The 26,744-nt window shown below is 32.0% G+C and overlaps 3 protein-coding genes across 3 annotated transcripts; 2 read left to right on the top strand and 1 right to left on the bottom strand.

Moving 5' to 3' along the window:
- Positions 1 to 5,117: 5,117 nt before the first annotated feature.
- LOC108852915 (zinc finger protein ZAT12-like) lies at positions 5,118 to 5,951 on the bottom strand. The gene has a single exon (XM_018626389.2). The coding sequence runs from the start codon at positions 5,770 to 5,772 to the stop codon at positions 5,326 to 5,328; it is 447 nt and encodes a 148-aa protein (XP_018481891.1). The 5' UTR covers positions 5,773 to 5,951; the 3' UTR covers positions 5,118 to 5,325.
- A 9,436-nt stretch (positions 5,952 to 15,387) lies between these two features.
- On the top strand, positions 15,388 to 16,911 carry LOC108852332 (glutelin type-D 1). Its single transcript, XM_018625827.2, has 3 exons — positions 15,388 to 15,660; positions 15,803 to 16,523; positions 16,603 to 16,911. The coding sequence occupies exons 1-3, from the start codon at positions 15,465 to 15,467 to the stop codon at positions 16,754 to 16,756; spliced, it is 1,071 nt and encodes a 356-aa protein (XP_018481329.1). The 5' UTR covers positions 15,388 to 15,464; the 3' UTR covers positions 16,757 to 16,911.
- A 1,384-nt stretch (positions 16,912 to 18,295) lies between these two features.
- LOC108852571 (dirigent protein 10) lies at positions 18,296 to 19,765 on the top strand. Its single transcript, XM_018626071.2, has one exon. It carries the CDS (start codon positions 18,369 to 18,371, stop codon positions 19,605 to 19,607), a length of 1,239 nt encoding a protein of 412 aa, XP_018481573.1. The 5' UTR covers positions 18,296 to 18,368; the 3' UTR covers positions 19,608 to 19,765.
- The last annotated feature ends 6,979 nt before the right edge of the window (positions 19,766 to 26,744 follow it).

Raw genomic sequence — 26,744 nt, 5'->3', positions numbered from 1 at the left:
CGCCTAGAAAATAACTCAAGTCACCCATATCTTTGATCGAGAATTTCTGAGCCAGGCTTTGAATCACACTTTGGATCAGAGATGGAGAGGTACCTGTGACAAGAATATCATCTACATAAACTAGGACATAAATGAAGTCTTGTCCTTGTTTATATATGAATAGAGATGTGTCCGCCAGGGAGTTCCGGAAGCCACAAGAGAGGAGATAGCGATGAAGCTCAGAGTACCAAGCCCGTGGTGCTTGTTTGAGGCCATAAATGGCCTTCCTGAGCTTGCAGACATGCGTGGGTCTATCAGTATCTGTGAAACCCGGAGGCTGACACATGAAGACTTCTTCGTTCAGGTGCCCTTGCAAGAAAGCCGTATTAACATCGATTTGACGAACTGGCCAATCTTTGTTCACAGCCAAGCCAAGTACAAGTCGTATGGTAGTTGACTTGATTACTGGACTGTAGGTTTCTGTGAAATCAACTCCAGCTTGTTGATTGTAGCCTTTCGCAACGAGACGCGCTTTATAACGATCAATCTCTCCATTTGGTAGATATTTAATAGTGAATATCCACCTGCAGCCGACTATGTTCATGTTCTCCGTTACTGCTTTTAGATCCCATGTATGATTCTCAAGCTGAGAATTGATTTCCGCAAGCATCGCTGCTCGCCATTTGGGATGCTTGAGAGCTTGTTGCCATGTAGTCGGTATCCAATGAGGGTCAGACTCGAGGTTGACGTTGAGATTGTACTTGGTTGCAGGCTTGACAATATTGTTCCTGGACCTCGTGGTCATGGAGTGACGAGGTTGAGCAACCTGAGTAGTGGAGCTTGCGGCCATAGTTTCTGCAGCAGGCGGAGGCTCTTGTTCTGGTGCTGCAGGCGGAGGCGCTGGTTCGCTTGACTCGTCCGTTTGTGATTGTTCCGGTGGAGGAATCGGAGATGGTGCAGGTGCATCACTCGGTGAAGAGTCAGAGTTCGTAGGTGGAGTGTTCGCAGCCGTCGACGGAGACTGTATGAGTGATGGGGTAGGGACGATGGTGGTATGGGAAGGATAGGAGTATTGTGGGTTCTCGGTTTCAGGTGCAGGCGTGGGTTTCGGCTGGGTAAGTAGCGGATAAGGGAAGGAGGTTTCATTAAATCTGACATGGCGAGAGGTATAAATTCGGCTAGTGGTTGGATCAAGGCATAGGTATGCACTCTGTGTTAAGGAGTATCCTATAAAAACACAAGGAGTGGACCGATGTTCAAGCTTATTAGGAGCATAGGGACGTAACCAAGGATAACATAAGCAACCAAAGGTTCTGAGTTTCTGGTAGTTGGGAGTGGTATTGAATAGTTTCTGGTAGGGTGATTGGTTGGATAAGACGGGTGTGGTGAGACGGTTTATGAGAAACACTGCAGTGGCAAATGCTTCCGGCCAGAGGGTTAGAGGCATCTTGGCGGTAGATAGGAGGGAGAGGCCAGTCTCCACAATATGTCTATGTTTCCTTTCGGATAGACCATTGTGTTCTGGAGTATGTGGAGGTGAGGTTAGGTGTGAGATACCTTGAGCCGTAAGGTAAGGGCGAAGGGCTAGGTATTCTCCCCCATTGTCAGAGTATAGGTTTATGATTTTGGTTTGAAAACGGTTTTCAACCAGTGGTTTGAACTGGGTAAATATATTTTTGACATCGGATTTGGCTTTGAGTGGGAAGAACCACGTGTAACGTGTGTAATGATCGACAAAGAGGAGATAATATTTCTGGTTTTGGGACGATAAGATCGGAGATTGCCAAACATCCGAGAAAAGATATTCTAGAGGTTTTGTGGAGACAATGGAACTTTGATGAAAAGGAAGTTTATGAGTTTTATTGAGAAGGCAATCATTGCAAGGAAAAGCACTTGAAGTGTTTGAACAAGGTAAATAAAAATTGGAAACAACAAATTTAAGAGTAGAGGGAGATGGGTGCCCAAGCCGATGGTGCCACTGGGTTAAGGTTGCCTTCGTATCAGGGTAGGTAGCATAAGCAGTGGGTTTTAGGTTAGGCATGGGCCACTCATACAGTTCATCCTTCGTGCGGCCTTGAAGCAACTTCACCCCCGAGCTGAGATCCTTCACCTGAAAATGAGCAGGAAAGAATTCAACCGACACCTTGTTAGCATTGCATAATCTATAAACTGAGACAAGATTTTTGCTAACTGTAGGAACACACAAGATATCATTAAGTTTAAGAGTCTTAGATGTCGTAGGGATAGATGCAGAACCAGTGTGAGTTATCGGTAAACTCGATCCGTCAGCAATAGAGACAGCTTCACTGCCGTTGTAAGGCTGATGGAGAGCCAGGTTCTGGAGATCGGAAGTGAGGTGGTGTGTGGCACCGCTGTCAAGTATCCATGGCGCAACATTGTATGGCGTCGATGTAACATAGTGTGCGCGCGGCTGCCATGGCTGTGAAACTTGAGACGGAGGTGCTTGAACCGCATACGACGAACCGGACTGAGGCATCTGAGGACAGCGACGAGCGCTATGGCCAAACACCGAGCATATTTGACAGCGACCTTGGTAGCCACTACCTTGTCCTTGAGTCGTGTTTGGAGTGAACGGCTGCTGCTGCTGCCAGGTCTGATTTCCGCGACCTTGATAGCCACCACGACGTCCACTGTTATGCTTGTTGTTGTGACTGGAGTTCCCTCTGTAGTTGGTGAAGTTAGCCGTAACAGGGGCAGGAGTAACTTGAGCAGTAGCTGTATGAAGCTTGGCTTCATGATTGATCAGCTTCTCGTGAAGTTCCGAGAGAGATGGTGCTGTATCGCGACCTTCAACTTGATCAATGAGTGTCTTGTAGTCATCTGGAAGACCACCAAGTACACGCTCGATCTGATCCTCGAGGTCCATCGGTTTCCCGAGAAGAGCCAGTTGATCGAACCTCGTCGTGAAGCCTTGAAAGTACTCGTTAATGGACTTGGTTCCTTTAGTCCAAGCTTCGAGTTGCTGCCTGATTTGTTTGAAATGTCCGCGAGTTGGTTTCGCATACGTCGAGTTCAACGTGTTCCAGATCTCCGCCGATGTGGTGGTAGTAGAGAGGATCGGCTGGATGGTAGAGGTGATTGCGCCTAGGAGGCCACTGTAAATAAGCCGATCTTGACGCTTCCAGATAGTGAACTCAGGGTTAGGGACGATTCCTGCATCGGTCGTGATCGTAGCAGGTGGGACGACGAGCGATCCGTCGATGTGTCCAGCCAAATCATAGCCGTCGAGCAAAGCGTGCACTTGACGGCTCCACATGAGAAAATTAGAGGAGGTGAGCTTTGTCACATTCATCATGTTGACATTGAGGATGCTTTTTGTGGTTGAAACCGTGATGGTTTCGTTGGTAAAAGCTTGAGTTTCGTTGGCCATGGTGGCTGAGGAAGATGATAGAGGAAAAAAAAAGAAAAAAAAAAGATTTGAAAAACAAGAGATGGCGGCTTAGCTTAGGGTTATTGCTAGCTCTGATACCATATAAGATTAGAGACTGAATTGATTCTTATTATTCACGTACAATGTGTTTATATACGATACAAGTAGGGCACTAGTACTTTATACTAATTACATAGAAGTCCTCGACATATATACTTATTCTCTAACACAGCTAACCTTACAAGCATGATTCCTTGTATGAACACTTTGGGCCGGAAAACTAAAGGTATATACTCATACATCATTATCATCTTCACAACGAATTACAAACCAAATCTTTTTAAAAATCCAAATCACCACGAAATATGTGATTCCTTGCTTCCAACCATTAATTAGTTGCATAGGACCCATTATCGTTTCATAGTGACAATGGTGAAAATGACTGTTCTGAAAATCTGTTGAAGACTATTCAGTTTAAATATATATAATTTGATCAAGAAATTATAGTATCATTGAATAATTCTAAAACTTCTCTTGACAAACTTTGAAGGTCATTTTCTACTTTGGGCTTCTCTTATTAATTTGAATTGTTGTTGTACTACGTCGGTTCTGTTTGATGGATTTTTGTTTTAATGTCAAACAGCTATTACATTATCCACATTTCCAGGTTCAAATCCCTTAAAGACCAAGACACGGACACTAAACAAATAACCAGTGTTTGATGATTAGATCGTCGTAATAACCAGTGTTATGGAGCATAATTCTACTTTATCCAATTTTCTTGCACCGTTGCTGGTCAAAATTATATATTTAAATGAAAATGTGATACCATTAACTAAAATTTGGTTTGTTATTTTGTAAATTTATATGTTGTAAATTAATTAAATTGATTGTCTCTAAACAGTTTTGTTTGATTACCAGGTAACAGGGGGTCGTAGCTACTAGCCTATATATTCCTGGCTAGCTTAGGATGGTTGCCATCTTGATACTGTTGCTGAAATACTTATGTTGAAAATTGGTTTCTCTCTTGAAATTTATAAGAAAGTACTACACTACTAGTGGTAAGATGCATTTCATCCCTATATCCTTATACCTGAAATATGCATTAGTTAGATAACAAGAAAACATCTAGCAAAATCTTCTACATGACTATAACAACTAAACTACAAAACACTTGCTTATCCTTTATCATGTTTTCGTTCCACGCGAATATTTATCACCATCGACTCATTTTAGTTGAGATTTATTTTATCTGGATACTTTGATTCTCCATGAGAATGACATAATTTTGAAATACTAATCAGTCGATTTATTTAAACCAAAAAGTCATAGCAACAACGAGAAGAATTATTGAAATTTCTAGTACATGACTTTTCTTTTTGTTACCAAAAGCTTTTAGCAGATTTTTGGCAGTGTTAAAACATAACTAAATGTCCTATGTATAGAGACAAATAACATGTTCTTTATAGACAAATTAACAAAACCAAGATGCACTTCTACTTATAGAAAAATATTTTTTTGATTAGTGGTGACAAACTTATTTTGGAATTACAGACTAGGATTTGAGTTTTTCCAGAGTATGATTTTCAATATTTGTTGACAAAATAGATCTTTGTCAGTGGAAGCTTTACTACTAACAAAACAATAAGACTACAATTCTATTAACTAACAATCTAAACCTACCGTGTTTTCTTTAAAACCATCCTAACATGTATTCATTCCCTACGTATTCGATGAAACCCCAAAATAATTCAACAAAAAGATTTGGCAGACCTATATATTAGTTATTAAATTATAATAACTCGACAATATAGACAAGGTGTATATATGTCTATAGATAACAGTACCATAATTAAGTTCTTCATACACAACTACTGGAGTCCAAAATAAAATAAAATAACCTCTCTCTACACAATTATATCCACAAAAGAAGAAGAAAGTAAAAGATCAGAAAATCACAACCTCCCAAGCTCCAACGTCAAATAATCATTCTCTCCCGGCGTCAAGTTCAAATCCAAACACAAGACCCTCTTTCCGTTACCCCCGCCGGATTTCTTCATCGTTACCGGCGTTGGTGCCAAACTTCGGCTACCTCCTCCTCCTCTATGCTTCCGCATGTGACCACCCAAGGCTTGCCCTATGGCGAACTCGGCACCGCATATAGGACACTCGTGTTTCACCGGTTTGACTCTCTTGGGAGAAGGAGGTGCGTGGCCTTCAAGAGCCGCCGATCTGCGGTGGCTTGCTCGGTGGCCTCCCAAGGCTTGGAACGACGGGAACTCCTTGTTGCATGTCTTGCACGCGAAAACGCGGCTTTTGGTGTCGTGGTGGTGATACTTTGATAGATAAACCAAGCAGCTTGCCATCTTGTTGATCATCTCTATCTCTCTTTCTTTTTCCATTTGATTTGATTCGATTTGATTTGATTTCTCAAAAAACACTTTTTGTGTGTGTGTGCGCGCTTTGGTCGAGAAATGGAAAAAAACGAAATGAAGAGTTTGTTGAATTATAGAATTACGATCGTGTTTATATAAAGAGGAAAATAAGCTTAGCTTCGGATTGACCTTTTTCTGTATATATTGGCTTGTTGAAATTATAGTTTTACCCTTTCCCCTTGCTGAAAAAACACCGTCTCGTTGACTCTCTCATGTTCAATAATTGTTTTGTGTTAGTCTAAATTAGGGGCGGGTATTAGAGCATCAATATTGGGAAGGCCTTGGTAAAGTCCTTAAGAGGAATAACGCGGGGACCGAGAAGAAAGAGAGTGAGAAAGCCCTTATTTAAAGGCGAGTCCTTACTCTCTACCGACTAAAAAAAAAAAAAACTCTTAGTTAAGGGAGAGAGAGTGGACACCAATAATGATGGTCTTACATCCGTGATATTTAATTTGATTTATTGCATTTTTCAATTTGATCTAAGAAATCCGACACTTAACTCTAATACTAAAACAAATTTTACTATCTAATATATATATATATATGCATATAAATAATTGTATAATTTTATTACAAAGTTTTACAATGTTTTTATTCATTACATTAATTATTTAGGTATTAAATATTTAAAAGAAAATAAAATTTATAATGAAATATTGATTTATACTTATCGTATTTTTTTATTTCCTGAAAATTGTATTCATTTATTTATAAGAAACGTATAAGATATCTTGCTAAAACACAAATTTTATTGAATATTCAAACACAGAATCCTACATAATGGTGGAACAAATATAAATCATAAAATTGACGTACCAGATAAAGTAGAATGGATAAAAATACCCAGATCAGATAGCCGCTATACGTCTACTGTAATCAATATACAAAATAGTAAAATTAAGACGATAATAACTGAGTACATTGATGTATAAAAGGCTACTAGTACAAGTATGTCATCATGTTCAACGGCTTAGATATACATGCAAACATAATTTATAAGGCCATGAGTTGGTGGAATTACTTAGGATAAAATTATATGACATTCATTTATATCATACACCAGTTGCTGATTTTGTTTTTTTCTTCTTTTAACTAAAAGCCAAAACGAGTAAACAACTCAATCGGTCATGCAAAGAAACTAGCTAGCTAATACATGGCTGAATTTGAATTTTGATTAACAATTTTAATAATAATGTATAGAGAATTAATATTGTTAGGAATGTCAATGTCACATATAAATTAGAAAATACTTAGAGCTATATAAAATTAAAATTACTGCCAACTGTTTATTTGTTTGGAAATCTGTAAAAGTAAATATCCAATTAGTAGGTCTGAAGTTCACTGCTAAAACTTATGTTTTAGAAAATAAAATATTACATCACAGTAAAATACGGTTCAGTGTGCCTACAAAATTCAATACCTCTTATAAATTGAATATACACTACTGATTTTGATACCAACAAATGTGTTAAGTAATACCACTGCTAGTTATCATCCATATATAATGTACTTATGAGCATAATTTTTTTTTTTTTGAGAAAGGGTTTTATTAGCATAAAATTAAAGAGTTGTTTTCGTCAATAATTGTAGCATAGATCTAAATGTAGATAAAATTAAATGTATGATGCATAACCAACGATAAGCTGGTCTACCAGATACAATTTTAGGATTATATGGTAAACTAGATGATAACCCGCGCCTTGCGCGGGGTGAACTTTTTTTTAAATATATTGTATCTAAATAAATAATACATTTTTTTGTTATCAATAATTTTTTTTACATTTGATTAGGGCTGACATATGGGTAGGTATCATTTGGTTTGGTTAGGTTCGGTTTGGATCTTTGCAAATTTGGTTCGAATCTTTATATGTTCGGTTTGGTTTTAGATTCAGATAACCCATTTAATTTTTTAAAAACTTAAAGTTCATATATACTTTAAATTTCTCAAAACATAAAAATAAAAATAATATGTTACATATAAATTTGAATAATTTATACCAAAATACTTAAATTTAACATAAAATTGGTTTAATTTAAATATTTGGATAGAAAATGAATAGATATTTTCAGTATTTTGGTATTTTGAGTAATGTTTAGTTATTTTAAATATATAATTTTTACTATTTTTATATATTTCTAAATATTTTGGACAATTTAAAAACATCTTAAGTATTTTGTTTATTTCTTTGAGATATTAATTTTTTTAAATAATATATTTAAGTATATAAATTTGATTCGAATATACTCGGATACCCAAAATATTTTGGTCCGAATCGGGTTCGGTTCTGGTTTTTAGATACCAAAATTTTAAACATGTTCAGATATCTAACCAAATTGATTAAAGTTCTATACTATTTTGTAGATTGGATTTGGTTCGGTTATTTGGATTCGGATTTTTTTCCCAACCATATATTTTTTATTGTAACTAAATTTTAAATGAAAGTGACGATGGTTCATACTGATTTTGGGTATGCTACAATTTTTAAACCAAAACACTTTCTTTTATGTACGTGATTTATTTAGTTAATCATTAAAAAAATGTTCAAGACCCATTAAAAACGATAGGCTGAACTGAAAAAAAGTTATTATTGATCACAAAATTTTCAATGTGAGGCTTGTACCATTTTTAGTAATTTATAATCGTTTTAAAAAATTCGAAATACAACATATAAGAAAAAATATAAATTTTTTTTTATTATATGCTTAATGTGATTGTTTAATTTATTTTAACAAATAAAATTAAACGAAAAGTATAGAGGATAAAAAATTATTATTAAATCTTTATTATTCATAATCATTAATGGTGATATATATGTCAATCATATTAGGAAGTTCCGTACTTTTATTTAAGGAAACAACATAGAATATTCTTTTGTATATTAATAATTGATTTAATAGTTATTTAATAAAAACTATAATATATGTGTAGATGGACCAACTTATTTCTCTAACAATCCTCAGAATAATTCTCATGATGACACGTGGCTACCAAACAATGTTGCAATGTTCCAGGATTAATATATAGGGGATAATTAGAGGTCATAAGTTTACATGCTTTAGAAAATATCTGCTTTCTACATGAAATTTAAATATAGTCTAAACCTTATTTTAGAGGAATCCACCAGTGGAAGAACCTCGAATCAAAAATCTTGTTCAGGTGGCCGGTGGCCTTTGCCGCCGGTTACCATCCTCTTTTTGTCTTTGTTGTATCATATTACTTTCTCTTTAATCGTTTTAAGTCTTCGTAAGGCGATAAGTTTCTCGTTTGGCGAATCTTCTTTTCGCTTTGGCGATTTTTTGTTCTGGTGTTTCAGACTCAAACAGAGCATAACTTTTCTTACTCTCTTTAGTTCTCTGTTCCTGGGTTGATGTAAAATAAGTTTAAATCATCCGATTTAAATCGGATACTGTTACAAATCTCTTCTCTTTACTCTTAAATCCAAATCCCTTATGCTTTTAAGAGCTGAATCACCGCAGTTAGTTATCCTTGAGCTCTATCCTCAATGGAAGTCAATCTTCGCTATAGAAGATCAAGAGATCAAGCGGAGTTTTCTAAAGAGATAAAGTTTCAAGCTTTGCATGTTTGACTCCCCGATTTAATCTAGACTAAGAAGAGTTGAAGCTTGCTTTAGTAAGTGTTTCAACGTCTGATATTGAATCGTTTGGAGTTTCATGGTGTTCTTAACAACTAGCGTGGAAGATGATGGTCTTTGAAGGCAGAGGTGTTGAAGAGAAAAGAGCAATCAAATGGATTCAAAACCTGTTGAGTTCGGAGTTTGGAAGTGGTGTGTTCATCTGAATTGGGCGCTGCTCCGGCGAAGGCTTGACACAAGTTCCCCTGCGTAACACGTGACTCATACCTTAGCTTAGTGATAAACACGTGGATGGACAGAAGATTGTATCTATTTTCATCCTTATCATTATAGATTTTCGGGGTTTTGGTGGGTTTAAAATTTTATTGGATTTCAATTTGGATCCATTTGTATCATTATGCTTAACTAAAAGCACTGTTGACAAAAAAAAAAGAGGAATCCACCAGTGTACATGTCCACGACTTTCTAGTAATTCTATAATATATATGCATATTATTATTATTAGAATGATAAAATAAGGATAAGACGTAATTTAGAAAATAGGTATTTTGGTAAATTAAAGAGGAAGTACGGCAAGACTTTTGGTACGGCAAGTTGTGTTGAGTCATGGAAACGTCATCGATACTAAAATAGTCGTGAGTCAGACGCTCTAGAGTGTTTTACTATTAATCATGCTTTCTCTTCTATCCCACTCGCGGGTGCATGTCAAACTTCCAAGATTGTTCTTCTCTTCATTCAGCATCACGCATGAAAATTACGTAACGTGTTATCTTTGGTATTTTAGGTGTGGAAGTTAATTCCTAATGACTGCAACTAATTTTTCCATGAGTTCATACTTTAAACTATTCATAAATCGAAACTTTGATAACTCTATTAAAACAAACATATTATATTGAATAAATTTTGTCCCAACATATATTTCATGAAAACATCATTGATTTAAAAAGTTTGAACTCATATTAAACGAATTCAAATTATAAATTATCCTATTTTTACCCTCATATAATTGTATTTATATAAATTTATAAATTTATTTATAAAATTATTAAAACACAACAAATATGAAATATGTTATTTTATAAAAATATAAAATGAATGTTTTATTAAGAATAAAATATTTTGTAGCAATAACATGAATTCTTTTCCAATTTTATATTCCTTATTTTGAAAATTGAAAACATCTATTTGCAACAATTTAACAACTAAAAGCTGAAATACAGAGTTATTTTTCTTTTATTTTTTTTCCAAATCCCCCATTATTTTCCTCTTATAAAATTTGAAAGCAAGGTATTTACATTGAATATCTTTGCCTAAGCAGTTAATGCCTTATACTGTCAGTATATATGGCACATAATATCCAGTTAAGTGTATCATTCAATAACCTTAGTACGATATAAAGGTTTTTCAAGCTTGAAATTTCTACATAGAACTTTGTTTTTTTCTATACCTTTATCCCAATCCAATGAACCTTATGCTCTGTAATTCTTTAGCACCAGGTGTCCTTTAGTTATTAGAAGTCTCTTATACACAATTAGAAGATGACTTTTTTTTTTCTTTTTCAAAAAGCTAATTATAAACACGGGTTTTTTCCATGTCTTGATTTTGTTTTCTTTGTATATTCATTGAAAGGTAGGAGATGATTTTCTAGTTTTCTATAGTTCAATTCCAATACAATGTCTTAATTTTAATTTTCATCTTCTCATATCAGCTTTTACTTTTCCACTGGTCTTCATTTCTCTGGTTCCAACTCCCAAAATCAATTTCAGATACAATTCGCTTCTATCTTTAGTGTCAGGTAATTCAGTAAAACTCTCGCTTCAACAAAGTTATCTTTTATTTGGAGATTTGATATCATTTGAATGTTTTATTAATATTCTCAAAATAAAGTTCAGTTTCGATCAAATTTGACATAAATGTCTTTGGTTTAATTTTTCTTCAATCCTTCATTTCAACACAAAACCTTTTTTGCATGAATCACATGTGTTTGAATATCTAAATCCTGGTAATCTAATTTGCATAAAAGGGGTATTAAAATCGTTTTTACTCAAAACTTTCTTGCTTAACAGTAACTGCGAAAATATCTTTCAATAAATCCGTACAAGACAAAGTACATTTTTGACAAAAAAAAAACATTAGGAGCGCGTGAACTGAAGTGCTGCTCATATAAGTTTGGAAAAGGGTTGGAAATAATAGAAGATTGAATAAAACAGTAATACATGTTAAGATTATTTTATAAAGTCCATGATTCACGCCGCCCTTCACAGAAGAAGTTGACCATTAAATATTTGGAAATTACAAGATGTTTTAGTAAATACAAGTTGCAAGATTCTAGACTTAAAATTTAGGACTAGTCTACCATTTACCTAATTAATAAAATCATGACTCTTCACGCTTTACAACTACGTGGATAATCTTGTCCCACGCAGTTAGATTTAAGAGTGTGTTTAGATGAACTAATTATTTGACTCCAATTCGTTGACAGTCAAAGAACTTACAGGGCCGTGGGGTCTCGATATCTCATAATTGTTTCCGGATTAGTATAGGTTGTTTACAATCAGATTCTCAAGTTTTTATGGCTCTAAAGAAAGTATACGTACAATCGAACTGAATATTTGGACAACTTCACATGGAAAAAGAGAAAGAAATGAGAGTTATGAAATGAAATCCTTGTCTGAGTGTTGCTTTCACAATAAGTTTTGTATCCGAACTATGTTCTTTCATTACTCCGTTGTGAGAGTTATCAAATGAAATCCTTGTCAAAAAAAGAGAGAAAATTTGATAATGTGTACTTAAAAAAATAACATTTTAACAATCCAAATACATATCTTGCTTCTTCTTTTTTTTAGTTTATTTTTTAATATTTAATTCTTGAAAAATTTAAATGAAAAACCCATCAATGCAGTTGGTCTTATTTACCGAGATATAAGTTATTGTTTTTGAATTATACATGAATATCTCGGTGCCCACCATAAAATGGATTCAGACTATCCTCGCATTTATAGATAGTTTATGTTAACGGTATGTGCGTCGGTTCTATGTTCTTGACAATACCAAAATATTAATTTTCCAGTGATCAGCACGGTCTATTAAGAGATCTCCCCTCAAATACCACTAACCCAAAACCAGCTGGTTATACCAGTCTAGGAGGTTGGTCCTATCCAACATGGCGCATCAGAGTCTTAAAGGGTTGTGTTGTGAACAGCCGTCGTTTAGGTTAGAAAAAGAATAGAAAATAAAACGTATTGAGGCAATTACCCGTTTAGGGTTTCTTATTAATGATGTGATAATAATTTACAAACCCTTAGACCCATATTTATACAGCCTCAAAAAATTTGATTTCCTTTTCCCAATAGAAATAGTAATTTTCCTAAACCGAAAAAGCATACCGTACTTTGATAACGAGTTTCGTCCGCACTCGGTCGGACTACGTCCGATCCACGAGTGCTGGGCATTTTACTGGTACATCAGAGATTTAAGATACACAGATGCAACATGTTGCTTCTTTCCATAACCAAAATTCGTTCATATTAATAGTGAATACTGGCTATTTTTCCGGGGTCAATAGCATTTTCACTAATTAAAAATAATTTATTGCAAAAGCTATCTCTTTGGTTTTTAGGGTTTTCACGCACTCCATATCCTCTATCAGAATTTCACATTGCGCATGCAAAAATAATAAGCTTCGTCGGATATTCATGGTCCCATCATACAAAGCACCTGATGTTATGTATAAAACTTTGATCTGTAAAAAAGTCTTGTTTTCTCCAGACTCCATCTACGTGGCATTGGCATGTGTCTTCTAAATCTTGTCTTCCAGACGTGTAAAAAATCCTCTCTTGTGTTTTGGATTCTTTGAGTTGTGCTTCAACCCATAAAAGTCATTTTACTTCTGAAAAACGCAAAATTTTCATCGAATTACCATTTTTGTTTTTGTAAAGCTTACCATTCCTAGTGGAACTTTTTCATATGAACCACATAATTTTTAAAAAGTAGTTATATTCATATTCATTTTGTAATCTCCAAAATAAATAAATTATGTTTGTATAGACCGAAGATGAAGAAAAAGTTATAGTTTTCAAATCTGCTATAAAACTCATAAAATTGTTTTTAGGCAAAAGAATATGTATATTGTCTCATTATGCTAATCTCACTAATAATTTTCTTATTGGGTTTATTATTTCAAAATGTCAACAATATTATTAAAATTTAATTATAAATTTGAAACTAAAATTATAAAATAATTATAATATATTTAGATATTATAATAAAAAACTAACTATAATTAAAATAAACAATAAAATAACAGAAATAAAAATAAAAATCTCCAAATCAGTTTATTCTAAACAATAAAATAAAACAAATAAAAATAAAAATCTCCAAACCATTTTATTCAGAGTTGCTTCCTTCTTGGCGCTTTGGTACATGCATGGTTATAAAATGTTCGTAAGCACAGCTCCAGTTCAGTTCAAGCCAACACTGGACCACAAGCATAGTTGCTTCTCTTACAGCAGCGATAATTAAACTTAGATTGTGTATCTCAAATATTTTTATATTATTATTATTTACGTATATGGCGTATTCTAACCCTAATAGATTCAATAAAAAACATGAATTTCATTTTTCACTTTATAAAATACCAATTCTGCTATCCGTAGAATAAAATCTGAAATTTTGATTTAAACAAAATATCTCTAATTTAATATATGTATTCCATCAGTAGTTTCTGTTTTTCCAATTTTTTTGTTGTAAAACTATTTATTTATACTTTTAAAATAGAAAAGTGCATTATAAACAAAAATATGATACATGTAGAATTAATTTAATGAGATAATCTACATATTTTTTTGGTCTAAAAAACAATTTTCTTTTGTATTTTTAAAGCTGATAGACATCCAAAATAACATGATTAATTAATTCAATCTCTGCTCCAAATAAACTACACTATATTTCACATTATATACTTCGAGATTGTAAATTTTTAGTAATTGATAAGGTACCGAAATAATTTGCCAAAAAATATGTTTTAGTTTTGATGTACATTTTAATTTTCACACATGACCCAGAAGAAGATTTTGTATCTGGTGCATAAAACACCAATCCAGAATTTCTGTCTTGGAACATTTTTTCCGTTTTATAACCCGATGCAATGCTGAAATGATTACTATGCGATGTAGAAAGTGAAATATAACCTGTAGTTTAGGCAAAACACATATTAAGGTCATAATGAATATAAATGAATTCAGTTATTAATTGACTAGATAATTTTACTATATATGCGTAAGCTGCACGGATATTTTAAAAGATTGAACTTATGTTTATTAAATCTTAAACTTTCAAAAAACCATGTATTAAAAATTAACAATTTTGCATAAATTTACTCTTCCATGTTTAGCCCTATTTCAAAAAAAAAATTTAATAAATTTCTTTATATGAACTGAAATTATTGTATCAACCAAATTTGGATAGCGATAAGAAGTACAAAACTTTTCCAAATACTCAGAAATTAAATTACAGGATGCTATATACAAGTAGAAAATATTTTTTAATTGACATTACAGCATCAACTTTTAATAAAAGAGATATCATATACATATAATATTATATTAAATTTACGATTTGTTGTGAAATAATATATAATAAAATTTAAATAGTTTCAGATAAGGTGGATAACTGTTTTTTTTTGTTAAAGTAGGTGGATAACTGTTAAAGAAATAGTATCCAAATTCTGCGAGTTAAAAATTATTGTTTTATCCATAATTATCCAAATTATTTTCTTGAAACAAATAATTATCCGACGTCTGATAATAATAATAATATCGAAATGCTATGAATTGATAATTACAGTATTAAAAATAAAATTACAGTATTATCTATAATTATCCAAATGGTGATAAGTGTAGTTATCCAGAGTCAAAGATCAGTTTCCAAAGACTCTCTCAATTTGTAACCGAATGGATATTCTCAGCCATATAAATACGCACCCTCTCTAACCTATCAATCACTTGTCACTTCTAAAGTCTCTCTTTCTTCAATTATTCTCTCACCGTTTTACTTTAGCTTTTAACAATGGAGTTGGATCTTTCACCGAGACTACCAAAAAAAGTGTACGGAGGAGACGGTGGTTCGTACTTTGCATGGTGTCCTGAAGAGTTACCCATGCTACGTGAAGGTAACATTGGAGCCGCTAAGCTCGCTCTAGAGAAGTATGGCTTAGCTCTTCCTCGCTACTCTGATTCCTCTAAGGTCGCTTATATTCTTCAAGGTACGCTTTTATTGTTTATTTCAGGATTATAGTATTATGATATAACTATTTTCTGCGTGACAAAAAAAAAAAAAAAAAAAAAAAGATATAACTATTTTCCGTGAACGGTATTATAAGAATGTTTATTGAAACAAATTTTCAGGATCTGGAACAGCTGGAATTGTTCTCCCTGAGAAAGAGGAGAAAGTGATTGAGATCAAGAAAGGAGATTCCATAGCTTTACCTTTTGGTGTGGTGACATGGTGGTTCAACAATGCAGACACCGAGCTTGTCATTCTCTTCCTCGGTGAGACACACAAGGGTCACAAAGCAGGACAGTTTACCGACTTTTACTTAACCGGATCCAATGGGATCTTCACCGGCTTCTCAACGGAGTTTGTAGGCAGAGCATGGGATCTCGATGAGACCACCGTGAAGAAGCTTGTCGGATCTCAGACAGGTAATGGGATCGTGAAGGTTGATGCGAGTTTGAAGATGCCTTCACCGAGGAAAGGTGACAGAGAAGGGTTTGTGCTGAACTGCTTGGAGGCTCCTCTTGATGTTGATATTAAGGATGGAGGAAGAGTTGTTGTGTTGAACACGAAGAATCTTCCTTTGGTTGGTGAAGTTGGATTTGGTGCTGACTTGGTGAGGATTGATGGACACTCGATGTGTTCTCCTGGATTCTCTTGTGACTCTGCCCTTCAGGTTACCTACATTGTTGGTGGTAGCGGTCGTGTTCAGGTCGTTGGTGCGGATGGGAAGAGAGTTCTTGAGACTCATGTGAAAGCTGGAGCTTTGTTTATTGTTCCTAGGTTCTTTGTTGTGTCCAAGATTGCTGATTCTGATGGCTTGTCTTGGTTCTCCATTGTGACTACTCCGGAGTAAGATAACCTTTCTTTTATTCTATTTTTGGACTGATTAAAAGTTAAGTTACTTAGCAAGTTCTCAAATGTTTTGCAGTCCTATTTTCACTCATTTGGCCGGGAAAACATCGGTGTGGAAGGCATTGTCGCCAGAGGTTTTGCAGGCGGCGTTTAAGGTTGCTCCGGAGGTGGAGAAGACTTTCCGATCTAAGAGGACTTCTGATGCCATCTTCTTCCCTCCTCCCCACTAAAATATGAAAGATGATTTGGTGGTTTAGTTTGGTTTGTGCTTTAATTATGTGTTTTCTTAGTGGTCTTGGTTTTTATTTTCCTTTCGGTTATGTGGACGATGGTGCATTGTTCTAGTTGTTACGATTTGAATAAATAAAGAGAATAAACGACCCAAGGATGAAAAACTTATTTTTATTTGTTTTCGGGTCAGTTATTGAGGATAGTGCAACTGATAACATCAAAAGTAATATAGTTAGACAAATAACCAGTTTTGGTAAAATACATAAATGTATTGATTAAGGTTATTTGTTTATTTGTATTAGACAAATAACCTTAATCAACTAAAGTAAATTATTAAAGTAACTGTACCAGACGAGAAAACTTAATCAGTTACGTGCACATATTTTTATCAAAAACAAAAAGTAACCACAAAACAAAAGTATGGTAATTATCGAAACGTTTTTTGTTTTCAGTTAAATTATTTAAACATGGATGTTTTTTGTTTTCAGTTAAATTATTTAAACATGGTTTTTTACCGTATATCTCGTTAGTCAAATGAATCAAAAAAAGTACTGCTGTAAATACGCGGACCAGACTTTTAGTCACTAATTCCTATACTAAAGCGCAGTCAAAGGTAATCCATAAAATGAGAATGCAATCCATTGATGAGAACTAAATGGTATACTACTCCCTCTCTTTTTAAATAATACTCCTAGGATTTTCTAGATTTTATTTTTGTTCTACAAAAAAAAATTTTCTATATTTTAAAGATAGTTTTGTATATTTTTGAGATACTTTTGTATACTTTTGAGGATCATTAATTATGAATATTTGAATTGATTAAATTTCATTGGTTGATAGTTATTGGAAATTGTATAAAACATAAATAGTAAACTAAAGTTGGCAAATATTTATTGTAGTCTTAATAAACGTGAAAACTCTAGAAAATCTTACTTTCAGGAACGGAGGGAGTAGATGTTTTGAGATTTTCACACTTTTTAATAAAACATATTAAAACTTACTTATTAGTACATAGTTTTTTGTTATTTTATATTTCCTATATTTCTAAACCAATAAGATTTCAAGAAATGCAATTAATGTTTTTGAGATTCACAATTATTCATAATTAGTTGACAAAAATTACATTGAAAATATAAAAAATATATCTTTTTGAAACAAAAATTTTTTCTAGAACATACATCTTTTAAAAACAGAGAGAGTATAAAATAACGAAATATCGTAATTCTTATCATGTTTTGGATAATAAACAGAACTACAAAATCCACGTAGGTTCTGGTCTATACAAAAGACCAAAATTAATATTGGATTTCGGTTTAGCACATTATCTTAATAGGAAATAATTTTCAAATCTTGGGGAGAAGTTATAGCTGAGTTTTAATGAGTTTTTTGTATTTGTATGTTTTCTTCTCCAAAACCGAACCACCAGATAGTAGAAAAAGCTGTACCACCTGCTCCATTTCATCAACTCCATCTTCTGATGACAATCTCAATGCGTATACTCACTCCTGTCTGTATATATATACTCTTTCAGAATTAGTTTCTATCATCAAAAACATTTAATTCATAACGATCTCACTGCGTATATTCATCTCTGATCATATATTTTTTTCCATGGCAGGTCAAAAGATACTCTCTTTCCTAGTTATAGCTTTATTTGTTACTTTCGCAGCTGCGGCTCGGCTTCTTGATGAAGAAGATACATTCACAGCCACAACCACCCCTGGCTTTGCCTCAACTTCTGGCTCAAGTCCTTTCCCTGCGTCTGGCGCAGCATCTGGTGGAACTGGCTCTGGTTCTGTAGGTACCGGTTTTGGTTCAGGAACAGGATCAATACCATCAAGTGGTTCAGGTGGTGCAACTGGTCTCGGTGCAGCAACAGGAACAGGCTCATCAAGTGGTTCAGGTCCTTTGACTACTACTGGTCCTGGTCCTCTACCAGTAGCTGGCTCTGTTCCTGGTCCTTTACCAGTTGGTGGTGGTCCAGGTTCCTTGCCTGCCACTGGTCCCGGTCCTCTACCAGCTGCTGGTTCTGGTCCTTTACCAACTGGTGGTTCATCCACCGGTCCTGGTGTAGGTGCCGGTCAAGCTCTTGGTGGTGGTGCCGGTGCCGGTCCAGCTCTTGGTGGTGGTGGTGTAGGTCCTGACAATACATTAGTATTCTTTATGCACGACATACTCGGCGGCTCAAACCCCACGGCTAGAGCCGTAACCGGAGTGGTTGCGAACCCGGCTTTAAGTGGCCAGCTCCCATTCGCTAAACCAAATGGCGCAAACCTTCCTATAACCAACGGAGTTCCATCTAACAACAACAACAATGGAATAGTCAACAACAACAACGTCCCTCTTCTCGTTGGACTAGGTGGAACCACGGCTAACATCCTCCAGAACAACGGAAATAACGGTAACAACAACCTTTTAAACGGTCTACCAGTTGCTAACGGCGGTCAGCTCCCGAGTGGTTCTGCTCTACAGATGCTTATGTTCGGGACAATGACAGTGATCGACGATGAACTAACTGAAGGCCACGAACTCGGGTCTGGTCTGCTCGGGAAAGCGCAGGGATACTATGTGGCGAGTGCGGTTGATGGAACTAGCCAGACGATGGCGTTTACTGCCATGTTCGAGAGCGGCGGTTATGAAGATAGTATAAGCTTCTTTGGTGTTCATAGAACAGCGGCTTCGGAATCGCATTTAGGAGTCATGGGAGGGACCGGGAAGTATGTGAACGCGAGAGGATTTGCGATTGTGAAGACGTTTACAGGATCTAGCGGGACACAACAGCAGCAGCCGCATCAGTTCACTGATGGACTTGAAACTGTTCTTCAGTGTACTGTCTACCTTTCTTACTAGCTTTTGTTTTCTGTTCTTTCGGGAGTTTGGTGTGGAATGTATGTGATGTATCATTTGTAATATAAATGTGAAACAGTTGTGTAAAAAAATGTACTTGAATTTGGGGTTTGTATTACTACTTTTGTTCTTGTTTCTGAAATTACAGATTTTATTATATATATATATATATTTATTTATTTTTTTTTTTTTTAGATTTTATTACTTGAATTTTACAGATTTATATTTTACATATTTTATTACTTGAATTTTTTTTGTATTACTACTTTTGTTCTTGTTTCTGAAATTACAGATTTTATTATAGATTTTATTATATAAATACATTATTATTATTAACTCTCTACCTTCCAAAGCCTCATTGTCAATTTCTAGCGGTGGTCGGCTACTTCCTTTGCATGTTGGGATAGTCCTATCGGTTAACATGTAACGTTAGATGTATAGTTTGTCATATCTCTATAATATTATTTGAGAAGTCAGTTTCCTACGTGTCGCACTCACGTTAATTTTCACGTTGGTTGATTACAATGACACCCTTAATGAATTAAAAATATTATATGTAATTACTATACTAAAATAGATTTTCCTTTTTAAATAATTTCTACTAATTAGAAATTTTCTTTTTAGTTAACATATATAATTCAAAACATTTATAAATTAAAAAAACACGAATTTACAATCAAATATATATTATATATAATGTGATTTCATAAAAAAAGGAAAGTTAACAAAAATAACTTTGATATTAAGAAAATAAATATTTCATTTAAACATAATCTAAGCAATATAAATATATTTTCAAAGTAATAAAAATATTTGCCTTATATATCTATATATTTTCTCAGATAATTGCAGAAAATAAATTGATTAGATAAGCCAAGATACCTTTAGTTGAATAATAATATTTATAATTAGTATTATTGAAATGTTTTATTCATTATTATAATATTTGTTGACTAATAATATTTATAATTAAGAAAAACTGAAAAAATTTATGAAAACATTTTACATATATAAAATAGTTTCTAAGAAAAAAATTAAAAGAACTGGTTTTTTATTTTTAAAAAATTAAATGATACTTTTATGAAAACTAATTTTACCACAAGCAAATTTGAACAAATAATTACAATTTTTTTTTAAATAACATAATCCTAGACATTTTTAACGAACTAAACATATTATATTTTTCTTCAATTAAAATTATAATTTTTACTTAATATTTAGTTTTTTTTTTGTTTTTCCCTTTATATTTTACAATCTAATATACCTATAATAAAAGTACATAATAAAATATGAATTATTATATTTAAGATTATTTAAAATAATTTTCAGTTTAATTTATAAATCTAAGGTATAATATTACTTAGAGCGTACAAAATATTTTAATAATTATTAATATCGATATTCGTTTATGAGCTTACAAAATTTTAATAAGTTATTTTCTTTTATGAAAATTTCTACTGATCATCAATTTATTTTTTAAAATATTTTAAAATCAACAAATAATAAATTACTATAAATATTATAAAAATATATTTACACATTTAAGATGAAAAACTGAACTTGATGTGATAAATATAATCAATCTGATTTGGTTTGATAAAAATAAAAATAATTATACTTCAATACAAATGAATATATGTCACCCTATTCACAAAATGAATATATAGACTAACTAATTTTATTATATCTAAAATCTAAGGTAAAATAAAAATATATTATTTTATAGTAATGTTTATTTCTATTTATACATATAAATTACGGGATTCTTCAAACCATACCAATAAACTAAAATAAAATATTAACTAAATGTTACCATTTATTTATTTTGGAAAACATATATGGATGAGATTTCAAAATATTATTTTTATATTTATTTATGTATTATGAATCGATCAACAGTTAAATTTATTTTTTCTATTTGATTTTCAAAACAATATATATTATACTATCATTAAAATATATTTACATATCTAAGAGAAAATCAATCTAAGCTCACTGAAAATCACAAATTATTCAAAACTTTAATCTATTTAGAACAAAAAATCATGGTTGAACTAAAATAATTTGATGTTATCTAATATACTAAAGTGATAATCAAACTTATCATATATCACGTATCCAGAATCACATGTCTAACTAAATTAATATAATATTATTTATAAAATTACAAAACAATTAAAATTAAAATTAAACTATTGATAAATTATTATAATATATTTTCTTATAAATATTTATATCCGTGCATGAGCACGGGAAAATCCCCTAGTTATTATAAACTATAAAGGTTACATTAAGATTTTTTTATTGACATCAAGGTTACATTAAGATAACCAAATACCGTAGGTGTGAAAAATATAAATTAGATATGAAGCAAAATCTATTTTATTAAAATAACATCATGACCTGTTGATATATGTGTGATCCAACTATTTTAATAGAATATATTTAAAAAATTTATTAATTATTTAAAAAACTTATTATACAAAAATATAAATATGACTAAGAACGTAAATATAAAACTAAATTTCTAAAAAATATAAAACAAAAAATTAAATTTCATAATCTAGTTTATATATTAAATAAGTACCTAATTCGCTTTTGGTACGCGAATTCATTGCAAATCGGTTTGTATCAATCATAAGCGAATATTACTCCAAAACATTGTATTCACCTTTAAAGAAATGTTTGTTTTGAATAAGTTCAAAATTTAAAATATAACTAGTACTTTATGTCCAGAAAAGAATCTAAATTAATATATTAGATATCTTTTTATTTCAGTTGATTTTCAAATCAGTTGTTTTGGTATCGATTTGGTTTAGATTAACATGACTGGTCTAGAGTCTAATTCTCTGGGTCACAATGAAGCTCTAAGCAAACGTGTTGTGGGCTCACTTACATTTTGATTTATATTATATGGGCTAAAGGGACTACAAGGCCTCACAATTATCATTGTGCCAGGGAATAATACTAAAGATGCTACTAGTACTACTACTGCTGTGAGATACGAACTAATCATACACTCTAAAAGCCGTAATCACATTTTTGAAAATGAAGATCATTCTGATAAAGTTCTGTTAAAGTCAATTTTAAATAATATCTTTATTTTACAAAATGAATATTGAGAATTTGTTAAGAAAAATACAGAAAAAGTTCTCCAGGTTCACTTTGTTAATTTGGTATCGTATAGTTCGTTTAAATTAAGCCAAATAATAATAAGTTAATAACAATAAACATTTGAACAAGTGACATTAACATTTTACCAAAAAATAAAAATAAATATTTGAGCAGTGTAATGATAAGAAGATTGAGACAATGCCAAACGGATTTCATTTGTATGGCTCAAATGAAGCAAAGCATGTCATGTTATAAAAGTGACATAATGGTGCTCTATCATTAGTTGCCGTCATATGAGATTTGCTTGTTGGGAAACGTGTAAGAATAGTATTTGACATAATGATGAGATTTGCATGGTGAAAATTGCGAAAAAGTTTTCCAGAGAAATATCCAAAATTATACGAATCCACCCAAAAATTAGATACATTGGAGATGTATTAGAATATCTGCATTCTGCAATGTAAAATTCCATTTTTAGTTCAAAATACAATAATTTCAAAATAGAATTGGGTTTTGCTTTAACCTAACTCCACTTTTGAAGTAAAAAAATAAAATAATAAACAAAAACAAAAAAATATATTTATGGAGTAAATTTATTATTTACTTCATTTATAAAATAAAAAATACAGTGGAATTGTTCTAAACTTCTTTTAGAGTGAAATATATAATAGAATTGGAGATGTTCTTACTTAGAAAGTAGAGGAATTAAAATTATTAGTTGATAATAAGTTAATAACTATATAAAGAACCAGGTTATAAAGTTGTATAGTTTTAGTTATCCTTTTTCTCTTTTACTTTTGATGCTTTAGGCCATCAGCATGGAAAAACTTCTCAAAAATTTTCTTTAGATAAAAGATACTAATAGAAAAAGAAAAAAATTAAAGAATTGTTTATTCTACGAGAGACTATTATTTATCGATATATAATATTTATATTATTTTAATAATTTAGCTTTTGATTAAATTTTTAAATCAGATAGAAATTATGTTTAACTGTAGCATGACATGTGTAATGGGTCCCCTTTGTTGTTTAAGTGAGATATCCATTACTATTTTTATTTGATTTATTGTTTAGAATCTCTATATACATATCATTGAAGATGTTGTAAGTGATCAATAGTTAACTTATAAAACAATCCTATTACAATTATTTTTAGTATTAAAATATGTTTTCATGAACTCAATAGAGCTTCTAAGCGATAAGGAAGCTTTTTTTTAAAGTCCTCAACTTGGATAATCTGGTTTACTGCTATGCAAGTACGAAGAAATTATGGGCATGTAAAAAAAGAAAATAAAAAATTATGGGCATGTTCTTAAATTCAGATAGCTTTAAAAAAAATTCAGATAGCTTTAAGTTTAAAACTCTGCTTATTTAAAGTCACTTTTAGGCTATTAGAATATTTCTATATGTAGGATGGAAGCAGTATCCAAAAATAAAAAAATTGTAAAATAAAAATAAAATGAAGTAAAAGAGAGTAAAAAGTTCTTTACTACCACATCTTTAGAAACTCTCTATACATCAGTAGTCCAAATGTCAAATTATTAGTAGTTGAATTTTTAAAATAAAAATAAAATAATTACATAAATAAAGTTTAGTTAAAATAATAACATAAAAGTTATAAAAATTGGCCAATTCTTTCAAATATCACTTTTTAAGTTTTTGTCAGAAAAATAACATTCAAAAAATAAAATGATCAAAATAGCATTTTTTTTGTTTTGAAAATTTTAATATTTTTTTTTATTTTTAAAAATTTGAACACATTCCTATAACTTTATCCTTTAACTCTAAACCCTAAATATTATATTAATTAACCCAAGGACTATAAATAAATATTTACCATTCAATATTTTTTTTGGTTATTTCATCTTTACGATGCTATTTTGTGATAAAAATTTGATTTGGTGTTATTTTAGTTTTTTTTTCATAAAAATTTATTGTGTGGTTCCAAACGGTTGGAGGTGCTCTTACTAGTACTAGTCAATAGGCAGCTTTATTTGTAGCAAGTTTGCGATCTTTGAAATAACCAGAGGCTATGAATAACCAATTACGTAGTTCTAAGAAAAAGTATTTACATAACTCATTTAGTATTATCGCCCGATGTTCAGTCCTATTTTCTGGACCCGCCTTGGGTTAATATTTTTAACCGAATGTTAAATTATTCAAAAAACAAAATAATTTTTACGACAATTTGTTTTCCTAACAAGAGACTGAAAATAGAACAGAGATTTTAGATAAGTTTTATCACTTTTTTTTTGTAAGCTTGTGTTATATTTTGTTTTGGTTGAACTGTTATGTTAATAATGTTTATAATTTTTTTTTTGAAAGTCTGTATTCAGCGGATCAAATTCCAACTGACTAATTTTCTGAAGATCTGTCCACCGACGACAAATAAATTCGATTATTTGTAATATCAATTAGATATTTATATTACTAGTTACACAAACAGTCAAATCTGAATTTAATAGGTTCTAAATTTGATAAATTTGGAATCTTCGACCACATTTGTATTAATAATGTATGATTTAATCTGTTGTTTTGCATATATATATATATATATATGTATAATTTATTGGTGCAAAATATAACATTAGTTTTTCTACTTTGAAATAGTTGTTCAAAAGAATTAGATTAACTTCGTTTCTTGAGAATTTAAGTCGTGAATACCATCTAATAATTTTGACTTGGAGAAATATTATTTTATTTTATTTTTAAGATCATAATATGATAATGTTACAAGAAAATCATAATATGAAATATCTGCCGACCAAGCGTACCAAATTTCTCTAGAAAAACGTATAAGATAACTTTTATTTCGTACTTTTAGCTTTTAAATCTTTCCGGCCGCCTAAAGAGTTTAGTCTAAAGTTATGCAAAACTTCCACAAACAAAGACTTAACAAATACTTTTTGATCGATAAAATTATAAAATGATAATCATGTGTATTCGTTGATGTCTCCTCCTGAATTTTCGCTCCTCCTTCCTCCTATCAGTGACCCTGTTTTAAGACCAGCCGTAGATCTTTCACTCGTAAACCATTTGAACATGAGAATTAATCAAGAATTATTTGGAACCAGAACCAAGTAGTCTTTATCAAACAAATTCATACGTTGGTTTTGATAACTTTTTGATAACTTATACCTCGATATTTATGTAGACTAAAAAATTCAGATGTGAGAGAACCATGCCCTGGAAGTATCTCAAAACTTCACTTTGATCGACCATAAAATTCACGTTTGAAGTATCAGGAAACAAGCTATCATTAGCTAAAACATGTCATTTCATAATGCTGGTTATGTTTGGAGAACAATGGAACCAATTCGCCCCACCGTGAATGTGATTGAAAGAGGCACATGTCCCTACGACACTAAAGAAAAGATGACTTTGATCATAATTTGTATTTAAATGTTTTACTTTTCACTATTTCTGAAACTATATAATATCGGTAGCACGCCAGACATTCAATGGTACTCATGTTTCGCATCACATTATTCACCTTTCTCCTCATTTTCTCCGATCCCCGCAAATATGCAAGGCACGTGTCTATAGATGTCTTCATATTATTATATAGAATCTATTATAATATCAATCAAGTAAGCAATAAAGTTGAAAGTAATAATCCAAACGAAAAAATCCTAGAATTTCGTATGGGCGGTTTATAAACAAACTTTATATAGTGCGTAGGTCGTATTTGGTAATTATTAACCAGCATTAGGATAATCATACGCCTCAGCAACGTCAAACTATTTACAAGTTTTTTTTTTGGTAACATATTTACAAGTTATTTACGCCAAAAAACGTAATCAGTTAGATAATATGTTATTCATAAAATAATATCTATATTAGAAATTTCGTTTTAACATTTAAAAACATTAAAACCAAAAAAGTTAGTTAAAGATATGCCAAATCAAATATTTATCAATCTATACAGACACGTAATTTTGCGACTGAGGTTGTTTATATAGTATGCAAAATATTTTATAGTTTCGTTTATGCGACTTCTCTTTGTAAACATAGAAAAGAAACACG

Source organism: Raphanus sativus, chromosome 4 (genome assembly GCF_000801105.2).
Source record: "Raphanus sativus cultivar WK10039 chromosome 4, ASM80110v3, whole genome shotgun sequence".
Lineage (NCBI taxonomy): Eukaryota > Viridiplantae > Streptophyta > Magnoliopsida > Brassicales > Brassicaceae > Raphanus > Raphanus sativus.
This window is presented reverse-complemented; position numbering and strand designations above follow the sequence as displayed.